This window comes from Urocitellus parryii, chromosome 4 (genome assembly GCF_045843805.1).
Source record: "Urocitellus parryii isolate mUroPar1 chromosome 4, mUroPar1.hap1, whole genome shotgun sequence".
Classification (NCBI taxonomy): Eukaryota; Metazoa; Chordata; class Mammalia; order Rodentia; family Sciuridae; genus Urocitellus; species Urocitellus parryii.
In genome coordinates this window covers 178,602,855-178,616,216 of record NC_135534.1, presented here as the reverse complement: position 1 = coordinate 178,616,216, position 13,362 = coordinate 178,602,855, and the positions used below count along the sequence as shown (strand labels likewise).

At 51.5% G+C, this 13,362-nt stretch overlaps 1 protein-coding gene across 1 annotated transcript in view; it reads left to right on the top strand.

The window, feature by feature from the left end:
- The window catches only part of Gabbr2 (gamma-aminobutyric acid type B receptor subunit 2), a 348,083-nt gene that overhangs the window by 168,884 nt on the left and 165,837 nt on the right, over positions 1-13,362 (top strand). Inside the window, exon 4 of the mRNA XM_026415240.2 lies at positions 12,112-12,213. Within this exon, the coding sequence (XP_026271025.1) occupies positions 12,112-12,213 (102 nt within the window). The remainder of the gene's footprint in view (positions 1-12,111; positions 12,214-13,362) is intronic.

Genomic DNA, 13,362 nt, shown 5'->3' with positions numbered 1-13,362 from the left:
CAGCCCTCGAACTCCTGCTGGGGCCTCCCACTGGCCCTTGGACCCCCACTTGACTCCCATTGGCCCTCTCTACTGGCACCTCCCTTTGATCTTTGGACCCCTGTTGGACTCTCCTCAGCCTCCGACTCCTGCTGGTGCCTCCCATTGGTCCTTGAACCTAGCTGCACTCCCATTGGCCTTCAGACTCCTGCTAGGGCCTCCCATTGGTCTTTGGACCCTAGCAGGACTCCCATTGACCCTCAGGAGCCTGCTGGGACCTCCAGTTGGCGCAACCTAACTAGAAGTCAGAGGACAAGCCAGCTCAAGTGGCATATCCATAAGTCAGGTTCCAAAAATGGGCCAGGACTGAAGGGTGTGGCTGAGGGCAAATGGAGAATATCCAGCAAGAGCCCCTACGCCTGCGAGTTGGTATTCTGGGCTCTGGGTAGTTGTTTGCTCTCCTCCTTTCCTCAAATTGTTATTTCCGTTTAGAAATTACTTCCATAAACTTAAGGGCTTTGAGTCAAAAGCAGTGGAACTGACCGGAGTCACCTGGAGGGTCCTGTGTTGCTCCAGGCTGTCCATGGGTTCCCCGCAGTGGGGGTGTCATCCCAGGATTGGGGGCCAGGTACTGGGTTAGGCCAATCTGACACAGATATGGGGAAGGGAGCCTGTCCTAGGGTCGCTTCCCTGGGAAAGAGACTCAGGCGCACACACAGGGGATTCACTGAAGAGAGCACCCAGGAGGCAGCGGGAAAGCAGGACTGGGCAGAGGAGAAAGTGGTAGTACACCCAGAAGTCACCACAGAGACCTCAGCCATGCCATGGGGAGCTCTGGAGCTTGGGGGAGGTTTCAGAGGTGTCTCCCATCTAGACAAGAAGGCTGGGCCAGTCATTGGGTATTGGCTGCTTTGGGGCAAGGACGTGGGTGACCTTCCACAAGGCTGCTCCCTTCATTCAAGGGCATATCCTAGCAGTTAGGGGGAATGAATATCTTCATCCCACAGAAGGTTCTGGCAGCATGCCATGGTAGCCATTACAGGTCCCAGGGGAAGGAAGGAGTTTAGCTGAAGGGGCAGTCAGACTGAGGCACCCTAAAAGGGTGTCACTTGACCCATGGGTCCCAAATCTGGTTATGCAACAGAGACTGCAGGGCACCTCATGAAGCACAGATTGTCGCCTGCCTTCCCCAGCCCCCGTATCTATGTCAGAATCTCTCAGTTGGAGCCCAAGAATCTATATTTCTACAGAGCTCCAGGGAGAGGCAGATGCCCAGCAGGTTTGGGGGCCACGGCTCTTCAACTCCTAGCCCAAGGGAGGCTGCTGTGAGGGAGATCTCTGGGTCTGTGTGTCAAGCAGGCTGGGTCCCGGAACACGGAGGGCTTCTGTAGCTCTGGTCTCAGTAGGATTTTGGAAAGGGTCCTGGAGGGCCGCTCTCTCTGTTCTGGCGCCACTGTTAAAGAAATGGCAGTCGTCGTCTGAGAAGGAAAATGGGTTTGAGTCCCAGTTCCGCCCTTCACAGTAGTGAAATTTGTGGCAGGTCCCCACCCCTCCTGGGACTTCAGTTTCCCCCATTGCCCAGTGGAGGCAGGTGGTGGGTGAGTAGCAGTTCGGCACTGATGGTCTGAGCTCAGCACCTCTCAGACACTTGGGCCTGAGGGTCAGAACCTGCTCTGCCTGCTGGGCACAGGGCTCCCTTTGTAGCCATCTTGAGGCTGGAGGTGAAGGCCAAGTACATCTTGGGCACTGCCTGTCTGATCTGGACGTTCTTGCCCCCTGGATGTGCCTAGCTCCGCTTTCTTCTTTCCCAAATGTCCTGATTGCTCTTTGCCGCATCGGTGTCCAGCAAGGATGCACAGAGAGTCCCCAAAGAGTCCCAACTTTCCGGGGCCTCCCAGTTGAGCAGGGGACACTCAAGTGGAGGAGCACTTACCTGCTCAGGGGCCCTTACTGCGGGAATCACTCCCTTGCCCAAGGGGTCAGGCCAGTGCTGCCACCAAGCCCCTCTCTCTTCTTCCTCCACCCTCCTCTCCCAGATGTGGTAGTTACAGAGACAGGAGGCTGAATCCTGGCCCTCGGGCTTACTGATTGTAACCTGGGGTAAGTTACAGCTTCTTGAGTCTTCTAGATCCCTCCCTATAAAATGGAGGCAGTAGTGAGATCTGCTTTATAAAATTGGCCAAAGGGCAAAATTCACTTAGAGAGAATCCCATGGTGTTCCCTCCAGCCTGCTTCCTCCCTGAGCACTTGGAGGAAGAGATGGAGAGATGGAAAAAAGGTGGGGAAGGAGAAGTGGGCTCGGGGCCATTGGCACCTGTGACTTTTGTGCAGGAGTCTGTCCCTTCACTTCCTCCCTGCACCCCACAGAAAATCCAGAGCCCAGAGGAAGAAGCCCGTGGAGGCCGGGAGAGGTCTTCGAATGCTTGGGGTTTAGGACCTCGGGGTTGACTACCAGCTGAGGCTGAGGAATCCCCTCCGGAACATGGAACTGGAAAGAGTTCCTCACATGAATGTGTCACTGTTCCCCAGGGTCTCCGAGTGCTTTGTGCTCCACCGTGAAGCCAGAGGACACACTTGTCCCAACTGCTGACCCAGTATGGAGCCACCGGCTGGAAGTGGTCCTGCTTCCGCAGGGGTGGACTGGGCACCCCCGGGGCTGCCTCACACTCACGACCTCACAGCTTTGGGAATTTGAGACTTTCCTCAGGGATGCGGCAGTCTCCCCTGCCCCTCTGTCTGATGCCTGAATTCCTCTACAGCTCCCCCACCTTGGCTTGCACCCTGCTGAGGAGGGGCTCACCCCCACGGGGGAAGGGCCCTCCCATCCTCCACTGAGTCTCTGCTTAGACAGTTCTGCCTGTTGGCTACACCCTTCCATCCTGGTCCTTGGCCCTGAGGCCCTGTGCCCTGGTCTCCATGACAGCTCTCCAAGGATGTGCAGGCAGGTGTCTCACAGGCCTGGACCTCCCCACCTGGCCCCCTGCCATCCCTTCAGCCATTCCTGAGGTTGGAGGAGCAGGGATGGGGCTCCAAGAGCTGACTCTGCTAAGGACTTCTGCTCTCCTTAGAGGTCTTGGTGGGTCACCTGCCCTCTTCCGTGAGGAGCCTCACTCCGCAGACCCTTTACACAGATGACATGCCACATCCCAGCTGAGCATCTCCCTGTTTCAGTAATATCCTATCTTTTTGTAAATGTAGGTTTGGTCTCACAAATCTGCCACAATTAAAGCAACAGGTCTTTGTCACCAGGAAGGAGGGAGGTTCGTAGGGCTAATTTCCTTCCCTGGATGGCTGGTCTAGAAGCAAGGCCTGGGACAGGGAGCACGGAAAGACTGCTGGGTGGCCAATGGGGAGGTTTGTGCATCGTCCAAGAAGGGGGCTGGGCTCCTGCAGAAAGAGGGTATCCAGATGGAAGGCATGGGAATCCCAGGTCATTCTCTGCTTTGCCAGGGAGCAGGGCCTTGAGCCCAGGATGGCCTTCAGTGGAGGGGTCTGCTCGCTGGGGAAGGAGGGAGACTTCCTGTAGGAGGTGGTTTTGAGGCTATGTGAGATCCCCAGATGAAAGTTCATTGTGTGTGTCTCCTGTTCTGTAACAAATCATCATGAAGTCTTGGTTTTTGTCTTAGATGTATTAATGGGAGACATTCCATTACACCCACATGTTTTGTTTGTTTGTTTGTTTGTTTGTTTGTTTGTTTTGTCTTACAGTCTTAGTCAAAAGTTCAAAATCTCTGGGTTAAAATCAAGGTCTGGTTCTTCTGGAGGCTGCAGGGGGGAATGTTGCTCTTCCAGCTCTGCAGGTCGCCCACAGTTCTGGGCTGCAGGTCCCTTCCTCCACCTGAAGAGCTTCAGCAGCACATCCCCAGATGATCAGGCAGATGTGATGCCTATTTCTGTCTCAGCTCAGTGTCTGACTCCCCGACTTCTCTGCCCCTTGTGAAGACCCTCAGGTTGCCCTGGGCCTTCTGGATAATCCAAGGTGGTTTCCCACCTCAGGATCCTTAACGTAAACCCATCTGCAAAACCCTTTCTAGGGAAAGTGACCCAGTCTAGGGACTGGGATGTGAGTGAGTTAGGGGGCCACTCTGTCTACCCCACTGGTGACTCCTTGGAATTTCTAACACTGTGCAAGTCTGGCCAGCGGGAGAGGAAGCCACAAAACCAAAGCAGCTCCAGCCACCTCCAGTCACCATCTGGGCCCCTGCAGTTGGATCCAGGGTGTCCCCCACTACAGTATGGGGTTCTGGAAGGTGGACCTCAAGGAGCAAGTGGGGGCCAGGGAAGAGGAAATCATGGCCCCTGGGCTTTCTTCACTCCTGACAAAGAGCTGCCATATGGAGAGTGGGGGACTGGCATGTTGGGGGACATGGGGGCCTGTTACTTCCACTAGGGTCCCTGCTCCCATATGCCATGTGGGACAGCTGGATACCCACAGCAGGAAGGAAGTTGTCATAAGGGCTCAGTGTGAACGGCTAGGCAGGACTCAGGCCACAGGTCCATCTCCCTGGGCCTCAGTGAGGGAGGCAGAATCCCAGGGAACTCCAGTTGCTCCCAGCCCCTGTGTGTCCCCAAAAGGGGGCCCACAGAGGATGACAGCATGCTGCAGCTCCCCACTTCCCTGGGGCCTTGATGGACGTCCAGCTGGTACAGTCGCTATGCCCCAGGCTGCCTTCAGGTTGCAGCCAGCAGCCAGCCCTGGGACGCTGCTGCCTCATGTCCCTGCAAGCTGAGCTCAAGTCCTCATGAGCCCTCCAGGCTCAGGACACCAGCCTCCCACATCTAAGGGTGGACAGGTACAGCACACCTGGGCTTGTGCTCCTTCCTGCTCATCCATCACAAATAGTTTGGAGACTTCCCAGATGCGGGGCACATGTGGGGTCCTGCAAGGCAAACAAAGCCCTTGAGTCCTGGAGCTCACATGCTGGTGCAGGAGGGGATGCCACCAATGTCCCAGTGCCACAGCCAGCTGTATGTCAGGGTCTGGACTCCTGAGCCCAGCTGGAGAGGCCCCCAGAGGACAGTGGCTCATCCCTGGCTGCCATCTCCAGTCACTGCAGCTCAGTATCCTCCGTTTGTGTCCCTGCTCTTGGTAACTGGGGAGGCAAGAAAAGCCATGTTTCTTCAGGACAGACGTGCGGTGCCATCCAGCAGAGGGAAACTGGGCCTCCCTTTGGTCTACACTGATGGAAGCCAGGGCTTCTCCATGGGAATGGAGTTTGGATCAGGGAACACCAGCATTCGGGAGGCCTCAGGTGTGCTGGTTTCCTGTGGCTGCTCTAACAAATCACCACAAACTGGGGAGCTTCAGATGACAGAAATCTGTTCTTTCCCAGCTCTGGAGGACAGAGGTCCTAAATCAAGAAGCAAGCAGAGCCCTGCCCTCTCTGAAGGCTCCAGGAGAGAGCCCAGATCTCCCTTTGCCTTTTCCCATAAGGACACAACGTTGGATTTTTCCAGGATGAGCTCATCTGGAGATGTGCAAGTTCATTACATCTGCAAGGACCCTTTTTCCAAATCAGGTCACGCTGACAGGTTCTGAGGGTTAGGACTTGGACATGTCTTTTGGGGTCACCATTCAACGGCTGGCTCTACGCTGTGCACACACAGGGGTCACACACGTGCAGATGGCAGCGAACTGAGCTGCCTGTCTACCCACAGCAATTGCCCGTGGGTAGGAGAGCTAACACATGTTCACTTTGTACTTGCCCTTTAAAAAATTTTTTTTTTGCTTACATTCTGCTCTGATCATAGGTTATTAAGAGCTAACTTACCTGTAGAAATCTGAAAATTAGGTGGCTCTATTTTTTTAAAGGAGAACCCTCCTCAACAAGTGCTCATCAGGTTTGGAAAAGCGGAAATACCACCACAAGGAGAAGTTTCTACAAGAATTTAAGCTGGTGACCCAAATCTTTGAAACCCCCCAGGACTGTGCAGGGGTGCTTCAATACTTTTAAATTTTAAAAAGCACAGAATATGGACAGATGAGATTTCTAAATACTCTTCTAGAACCACAGGCATTGGTGAAGAAAGAGGAAGCCCCTCAACAATATCCCAACCAGCTCCTGCTTGCCCACTTCTGATGACGGGGAACTCACTCCCTAACAAGGTCCCTTCTCCATTCTCACAAAGATTTTGTTTGTTTGTTTCCTCTCTTTGGGCCAAAATATGCTTCCCGGAGCCATCTACCTGTTGGTTCCCTCACTGCCACGAGGGTGCCCAGAGCCACGCCCCTCCTCTCCCCCATGACAGCTCTTCCATGTTTGAAGTCAGCCATCACTTCCTGCCTTGGTCTTCTCTTCTCCAGGCTAATTTTTTAATTAGTTTAAATTAATGGTGGTTCCTGGGGAGCTCCAGGCCCAGTAAAAGTGACCTGAATTATTCAAAGATTTGAGTGTTTCAAATGCCTGTTTATCCTAATTAGCATCTTAACGACATCGGTGCCCTCTGCCTCTAACGAGCGACATTTTAACACGTTCCATATTTTAATGGATTTTACTTGAATGAACTATTTAATCAAGTGAAGACACATTTCATGAATGAATAGAAGTAAATCTATAATTACACGCTTTAGTCAGGTAAGAGGAGTGACATTTGCACAATCCAAGGCTATATATAGCCAGTGCATTTGAATGACAAAGTAGGTTACCTCTGCTTCCATAGGAGAGCTGGGAATCGCGCTGCTCTCAAGTTCATCTTGTAACCTAATTAGAATTTTCAAAGAGTTGTAAAGTGCATTTGGCACAGTCCTGGTTCTCTCCATCTTCACTGGAATCTTGGCCTTTCTGGATGATTCCTCAGCTGGCACCGTGGCCTGGTTAGGGAAGGTGTCTGGGGAACTGCTGGCCACAGAAGCCCGAGTGTCTCAGGGTCTGACGCTCCCCCAGCCTCAGGTCACTGGCTCTGAGCTTCACTTGCTCATTGGAATCTTTCCTGCCTTAGACATGTGGCCTGGACGTGGTCACTTGTAGCTATAATAATATTTGGCTACTCTCTCCTCCGTTTTCTACCTTCTCTCTCCTGTCCTTCTCCATTCTGCCTTCGGACATAGCTGGGACTCACTCTGGATGCTAGGGGCCAGGAGTAGAAGGACCTTGGATTCAAGATGAGGTGCCCCATTGGGTGGGGCAGGAGAGGGCAGAGGAGGAGTCCCAGCTGCAAAGGAAAGATGGTGCCCTGGATCTGGAGAAGGTGGTGCCAGGTGACTTGGGATGTTCAGGCAGGCTGCCCCACCCCACCTCCTGTCATAGTTCTGTTGCACATGGGAATCACCTGGAGAGATCTAAGACCACTAGCACCTGGGTCCTGTCCCCGAAACTCTGGTGAGTTCAGACAGAGGTTGAGGAGGCTCCAGGGCATCCCCAGGTGATTCCCAGAGGCAGCCCAGCAGTCTTCAGGCAACGGGGTGGGGGCCCTGGCCAGTATCTTCCCACAGCCTCAGGGAAGAGCTTGTACCCAAGCCACTTTGCATTGAGCCACTCTCCCATTCCTCATCCATGGAAACTGGGCGACAAGAGAGATTTGTTTCAAGCTGCTAAGTTTTGGAATAATTTATTATGCAGCAGTGGAAGACGGATACAGCTTATGAGTTACCCTGAATGCAATTCTTGCTACTCTATCATCCTCTCCTCATCTAGCTCCAGAATCTCTCTCTTGGACGACTTTCGTAGCCTTCCTGTCACTGCCTCCCTGCTCTCTCCATGCCCCTGTCCCCCATCAGTCCTCGAAGCCTGAGTTACCATTTCAAAACAGGCTCTGATCATGTACCCCCCTTTACTTGACAACCCATAGTGGCTCTTCATTGTACTTAAGATCAACACTAGAATCTACAATATGAATTGTGAGGTCTAATTGGTCTGCCCCTGTGGATGCTGATACATTCACCAGGGAAGCCATTTGATTAATGTCTCTCACCTTTACTAAAGATCCAGGACAATGAGTAAATAGTATTGCTCAACATTAGAGGCCTTAATACCACCTCACACAGTGCCAGCATCATGGAGCAGTGCATTCAATGGCGAGCTGCAGGCTTCAGAGCTGGGGCCTTTACAGGTGAAGCAGCACTGTGGCCTGCTCTGACATGCTGACCCGCCTCCCTGACAGATGGGACATGCACTAGGCTTAACGTGGACCACAAGTACTCATTTAAGCTGAGTGAGGACGTTCTTCCAATGGTCCTTTCACCCCCTCCACCCATTTCCTGAGGCCATTGCTCTCCACCTCTCCCTCTGCCTTCCCCTTCCTCCTCCAAACCCTCGCTCCTGGCTATGCCGCTGGAGCATGGGGAAAGCCTAGCTGTGTGTCCCCATGGCCAGTGTGTAGATGCATCCAGTCAGCTGGAAGAATGAGGCCATTGGGATGACTTCATTGGAGTGACAGCTCCCTGTCAACCTCCTCACCTACTGCCTGACTGAGCCGAGGGAGGTGTTGTGCAGATGCAGAGATGACCTGGTGTGCTCGCTTTGCTCAGCCGGGGCAGGGCTGTGCCCACAGCTCCTGGCTTTCCCCGATTCTTCTTGGCTCTTGTTTTCTTGCAAAATGTTGGCCTTTCCCTAGAGTTTGAAGTCTGAGCTCAAATGTTAACATTCTTGCCTTTGGATCTTCAATGGAAAACTGCTATAAGACATTAGCTCCATTAAACAAAGAGATTCCTGCAGTTCCAAAAGAACTAGTTTTTTGCAGTTTGACTCACTCTTCCATCATCATCGCACTGAGGGATTCTTATATCCAAATGGGGGTGTGGATTTCCCTTGTGGTGAAGATCAGTTAAATTATTTCTTTCCCATGCTTTGGTTATTTTAAAATGCCATTTATTGCCGATGTCCTCCATTTGTTTTCCCTAAAATGTCCATTAAAATAAATATTCAAGCTGAGGCGGACCCTCAGTGCTAAAATATTGGGCGGTGAGTGGCTGATTGTGCTGACCATCTGTTCTGACCTGTTCCGGCTCACTGGGCCTCAGAACCCTCCACATCTGGCAGGGTCCAGAAGAGCCAGCCTGGGAGCGTGGGAAGAGCGCTGGACGGGGAGTCACCCCTCAGTTTCCTCAACTGTGAAATTAGGGGCGGGTTGAGACGGCCTCTAGAGTGCTTTTTGTGTATTTGTTTTGAGTCCCGATGGCCTGTAAAATATGCCACTCTACCATATCGACAACACAGCCGCTGCGCACCCACCAACGCACTCACACGGACACCCCAGGCCACCGACAGCCGGATGCCTGCCGACCGCCTGGATATGATTATTCTGACTTGTAAAGCAGCGTGTAGAGCTTGAGGATTCCCAAAGCCATTCTACAGGGTCTCCGCTGGGTCTTGAACCAACCTGTGAGTTACTTGCTACGGTGTCCCCATTTTTCAGCTGAAAAAACTGAGACTCAAGAGAAGCTCAATAGTTTCCTTCCCTGTGGGCACCAGGCTGGTGGAGCGCCTGGGCTTGACTGCACCTGCGCATTGCCGCCTGCTGGGGCATGCGCATGCGTGCTGCAGGTTCAGTGGCTCCGCCACACCTTCAAGGTAGAAAACGGGTCTTGGAACCCCCACCTGCATCCGAAAAGGATCCAAGCAACAGAAATCAACTCTAATGACAAAGTTAACTTAAAAATAATAAGAATAATAAACTAGTTCCCAGTCTTCCATCAAAATAGAGGTAGAAACCGCAGATGGACAAGGTTCACTCTGACCGTGGCAGTTTCTTTTTACAAAACATTTATCACAAAGTACTTCAAGCATTCAGAAAAGCCCAGAATAAAATAAGCACCCAGGGACTACTAGCTGGAATTAATAAATGTTCACATTTGGCTCCGTTTGCTTCGTAGATCTTGAAAGAAAGAGAATATGGCAGCTCCCACTGACATCCCCTTTGTACCCTCTCCTTGGCGGTGGCTTCCTGGTGACCAGTGACATTTAGGGCCAGGCTATTCAAAACACTTTCATATATGTATGAGAAGGATCTGCTGACTGTTGAAATAAGAAGAGCTTTTTTATTGTGGTAAAATATGCATAACATAAAATTTACCATTTTGAGCTTTTGTAAGTGTACAGACCTCTCAAGTTCATTGACTTTGTTATGCAATGATCATCATTATCCAGCTCCAGAACTTTTTCATCACCCCAAACTGAAATTTTGTAGCTGTTTAACACCAGCTCCCCTCTCCCTCCTGTCCCCCTCCCCCCCAGGTCGTTTGTGACTATTCCTCATGCTTCATATAATTAGAACCATACAATAGTTTCCTTTTTGTTTTTGCCTTTTTTCTAGGTTCATCCAAGTTGGAGCATGTAACAGGATTTAATTATTTTTTAAGACCAAACAATACTCCACTATATGTGTTTACTTCCATCCATCCATAAGCACTCCAGTTATTTCTACCTTTTGGCTACTGTGAATAATGCATGAAGAACATGTGTATACAAATACCTGTTCAAGTCCCTGCTATCTGTTTTAGGGCATATACCCAGAAATGGACCCTCTGTGTTTTCAACAGCTTTGTGTCACGCTGTGACAAAAGACCTGACAAGAACAACTTAGAAGAGAAAAAGGTTATTTGGGCTCATGATTTCAGAGTTTCAACTCCATAGCTCTGGGCCAAGATGAGGCAGAACATCATAGGCTGAAGGATACAGAGGTGGAAGGCAGCTGAGAACATAGCAAGCAGAAAGTAAAGAGAGCCCTACTCATCAGGAATAAAATATCAACCCCAAAGACCTGCCCCTCAGGGGTCTGCTTCCTGTAGGCACCTTACCTACCTACCTACCTACCTACCTACAGTTACCACCCAATAATACATTCAAATTATTGATCTGTCAAGTGGATTCATCCACTGACGGGGTTGCAGCTCTCATGAGCTCATCGGTCCACCTCTGCACATGCCTGCATTGTCACACACAACTTCAAGTCGGTGCCTCATATTCAAACCATAACACTGTAGCGATTCTGTGTTTCTTTTCCGAGGAGCTGCCATCCTGTTTTCTGGAAAGCAGCGCCTCTGGACATTCCCAGTAGCAGGTCACAAGGTCCCACCCACTCCACATCCTCACAAACACTTTTGGTTTCTGTTCTTAATAATAGCATCCTAATGTGGGTGGACAAGAGTGCTTGTAAGGTTCACCTTCTCACAGAAGAAGAAACAGGGACCCAGGGAAGAGGTGGTGGGGGAGGAGGTCACACAGAGGGGCCAAGACCCTGAGAGAGTCAATGTCAGGGCAGGATCTGGAAGCTGGGCCCCTGACCCCCACCTGTTTTTTCTCCTAAAACAGCCCAGTTTCCTTTGCTAAGTGTCTAAGGGTGCACAGCCGTGGCTGCGGGCCAAACAGACTCAGGTTTATTCAGTTTAATTCTTAAAATATTATTTTAAATGTGGTATTTTATATTGCAAATGCCTAGATTTCTGATTTCTCCCTCCCAAAAGAGTGCGATCCTGGGCCCGGGTTCTAGAATGGCAGCTGAGTAGCAACTGTGACCTTCAGAGGACGTGTGGCCCCTAGTCCCACCACTCCCTAAGGTCCTCCCGTGCTGGCTCTGTGGCTCTGCAGTTTGAGGCTTCTACTTTCCAAGCACATAGCTGTCCTCTATTCTGCCCTGTCTCTCTGAATGTCTTGACTATCTACCAGAAAAGTGAAGTCATTACAAATCGGGGGGCTCAGTGGTAAAGCACTTGCTTAGCATGCATGAGGCCCTGGTTCATCCTGGTTTCATCTGGCCCCTCTCTCTCTCTCTGTCTCTCTCTGTCTCTCTCTGTCTCTCTCTCTCTCTCTCTCATACACACACACACACACACACACACACACACACACACACAAATGCTAATATATAAAATATATAATGCAAAATGTAAACATGTAAACAAAGACACGACTGTGTATCCTGACTTGGAGATGGGGTGAGGGGGAGGGGGAGGCCGGCCAGGCCCTCTCCTAGCCTTATCTCCCAGGAATCCCCCGGGGGCAGCCTTAGCAGGCTGCGTCCCTGTCTGGCCTCCTCCTATCAATGTGTCAGTTGCAGGGTGGATATTCCTTCATGTCGTCAGTGGAGTGGAGAAAGTTGCTTTGCCCACTCAAGTCACTTCCCCAGAACAAGCCCCTGCCCTGGCCCTTGCAGAGGCCGCCAGCATATCCACCTCTGTTTTCTCTTTGCTGACAGGTGAGGAACGACCTGACCGGGGTTCTGTATGGTGAGGACATTGAGATTTCGGACACTGAGAGCTTCTCCAATGATCCCTGCACCAGCGTCAAAAAGCTTAAGGTAGGTGCGGCTGATCACGGCCTGAGTGACAGGCCAGTGGCCGTGCTCCTGGGGTTTCCCAAATCTTGAAGGAGCCTCAGGTTTGATCTGGGTCTCAAGTTCTTGCCAACTTAGCATCTCAGACCTGGGAGAAGCTCCCTGAAGCTGGTATCCCTGGGCTTCCCCCTTACTTGGTGTCCAGCACCAGCCAAGGATGCCCATTGCCAGGTTCATCACCCTGCAGAGCTTCGACAGTGATCTCCCCTATCAGCCTGGCCACAGGATGAGCAGGGTACAAGTTATTATCATCTCTGTTTTGAAATGGCTTAGAGCGAGGAACTCCAGCCTAAAGCCACCCCAAGGAAGTAGTATTGTCAGGACTGCAAGCCCAGACTCCTGACCCCCATCTTGTGACAGTCACTCTAGGAACAGAAAGGGTCAACTAGAAGTTTCGATGGTTATAAGTAAATGTCTAACTTTCATCTGTCCATCTGTTCCACAAACTCTCTCAAACACCTTTCATGTGCCAGACCCTCTCCTGGGCTCAAGGACACCATCAAACCTGTTCTTGAGCTCAGGTCGCTCACAGCATGGTGAGGAAGACAGGCAGCTCTCAAGGGAAACTGGAACAAAGGGACCTGGGAACACAGGCAGGAAGTGACTCATCCCACCTGGGGAGAGGGTTCAGAGAAGTTCCAAAGAAGGGACAATATTCCAGCCAGGCCACAGAATGTGCAGGATCCCCACCTGCAGGAGTAGATAGGGATAGGGGACACAGATCAGGGGACAGGTTGGTGTGCTCATATGCCTGGGAGCAGAGGGGACTCCAGCCTTCAGGGTCAGGGGAGAGGTTAAAGGAAGCAGGATAGAGTTTGCAGGCTGTCCCCAGGAGCCTTGACCACCAAGCTGAGAAGCTGGGTCTTTTCTCCTGAGCTCAGTGGAACGCTGTGAGGTTCACAGAGACGCAGGCAGAGCTGCCTGACCTTCGTACTCACATGTAAAGTCACTGGTTTGGAGATCTCAGAGTCCTGTTGCTGATGTGACCCTTCTGATTGGGGAAGTCCCAGGTGCACCAGACAGGGCAGACAGCGGTTTCAAGCCATTGCTTCCAAATCCCTTAGTTCATAGACGTACCAATTGTTCACCTCCTCCAGGGTGGACATAGAGCCT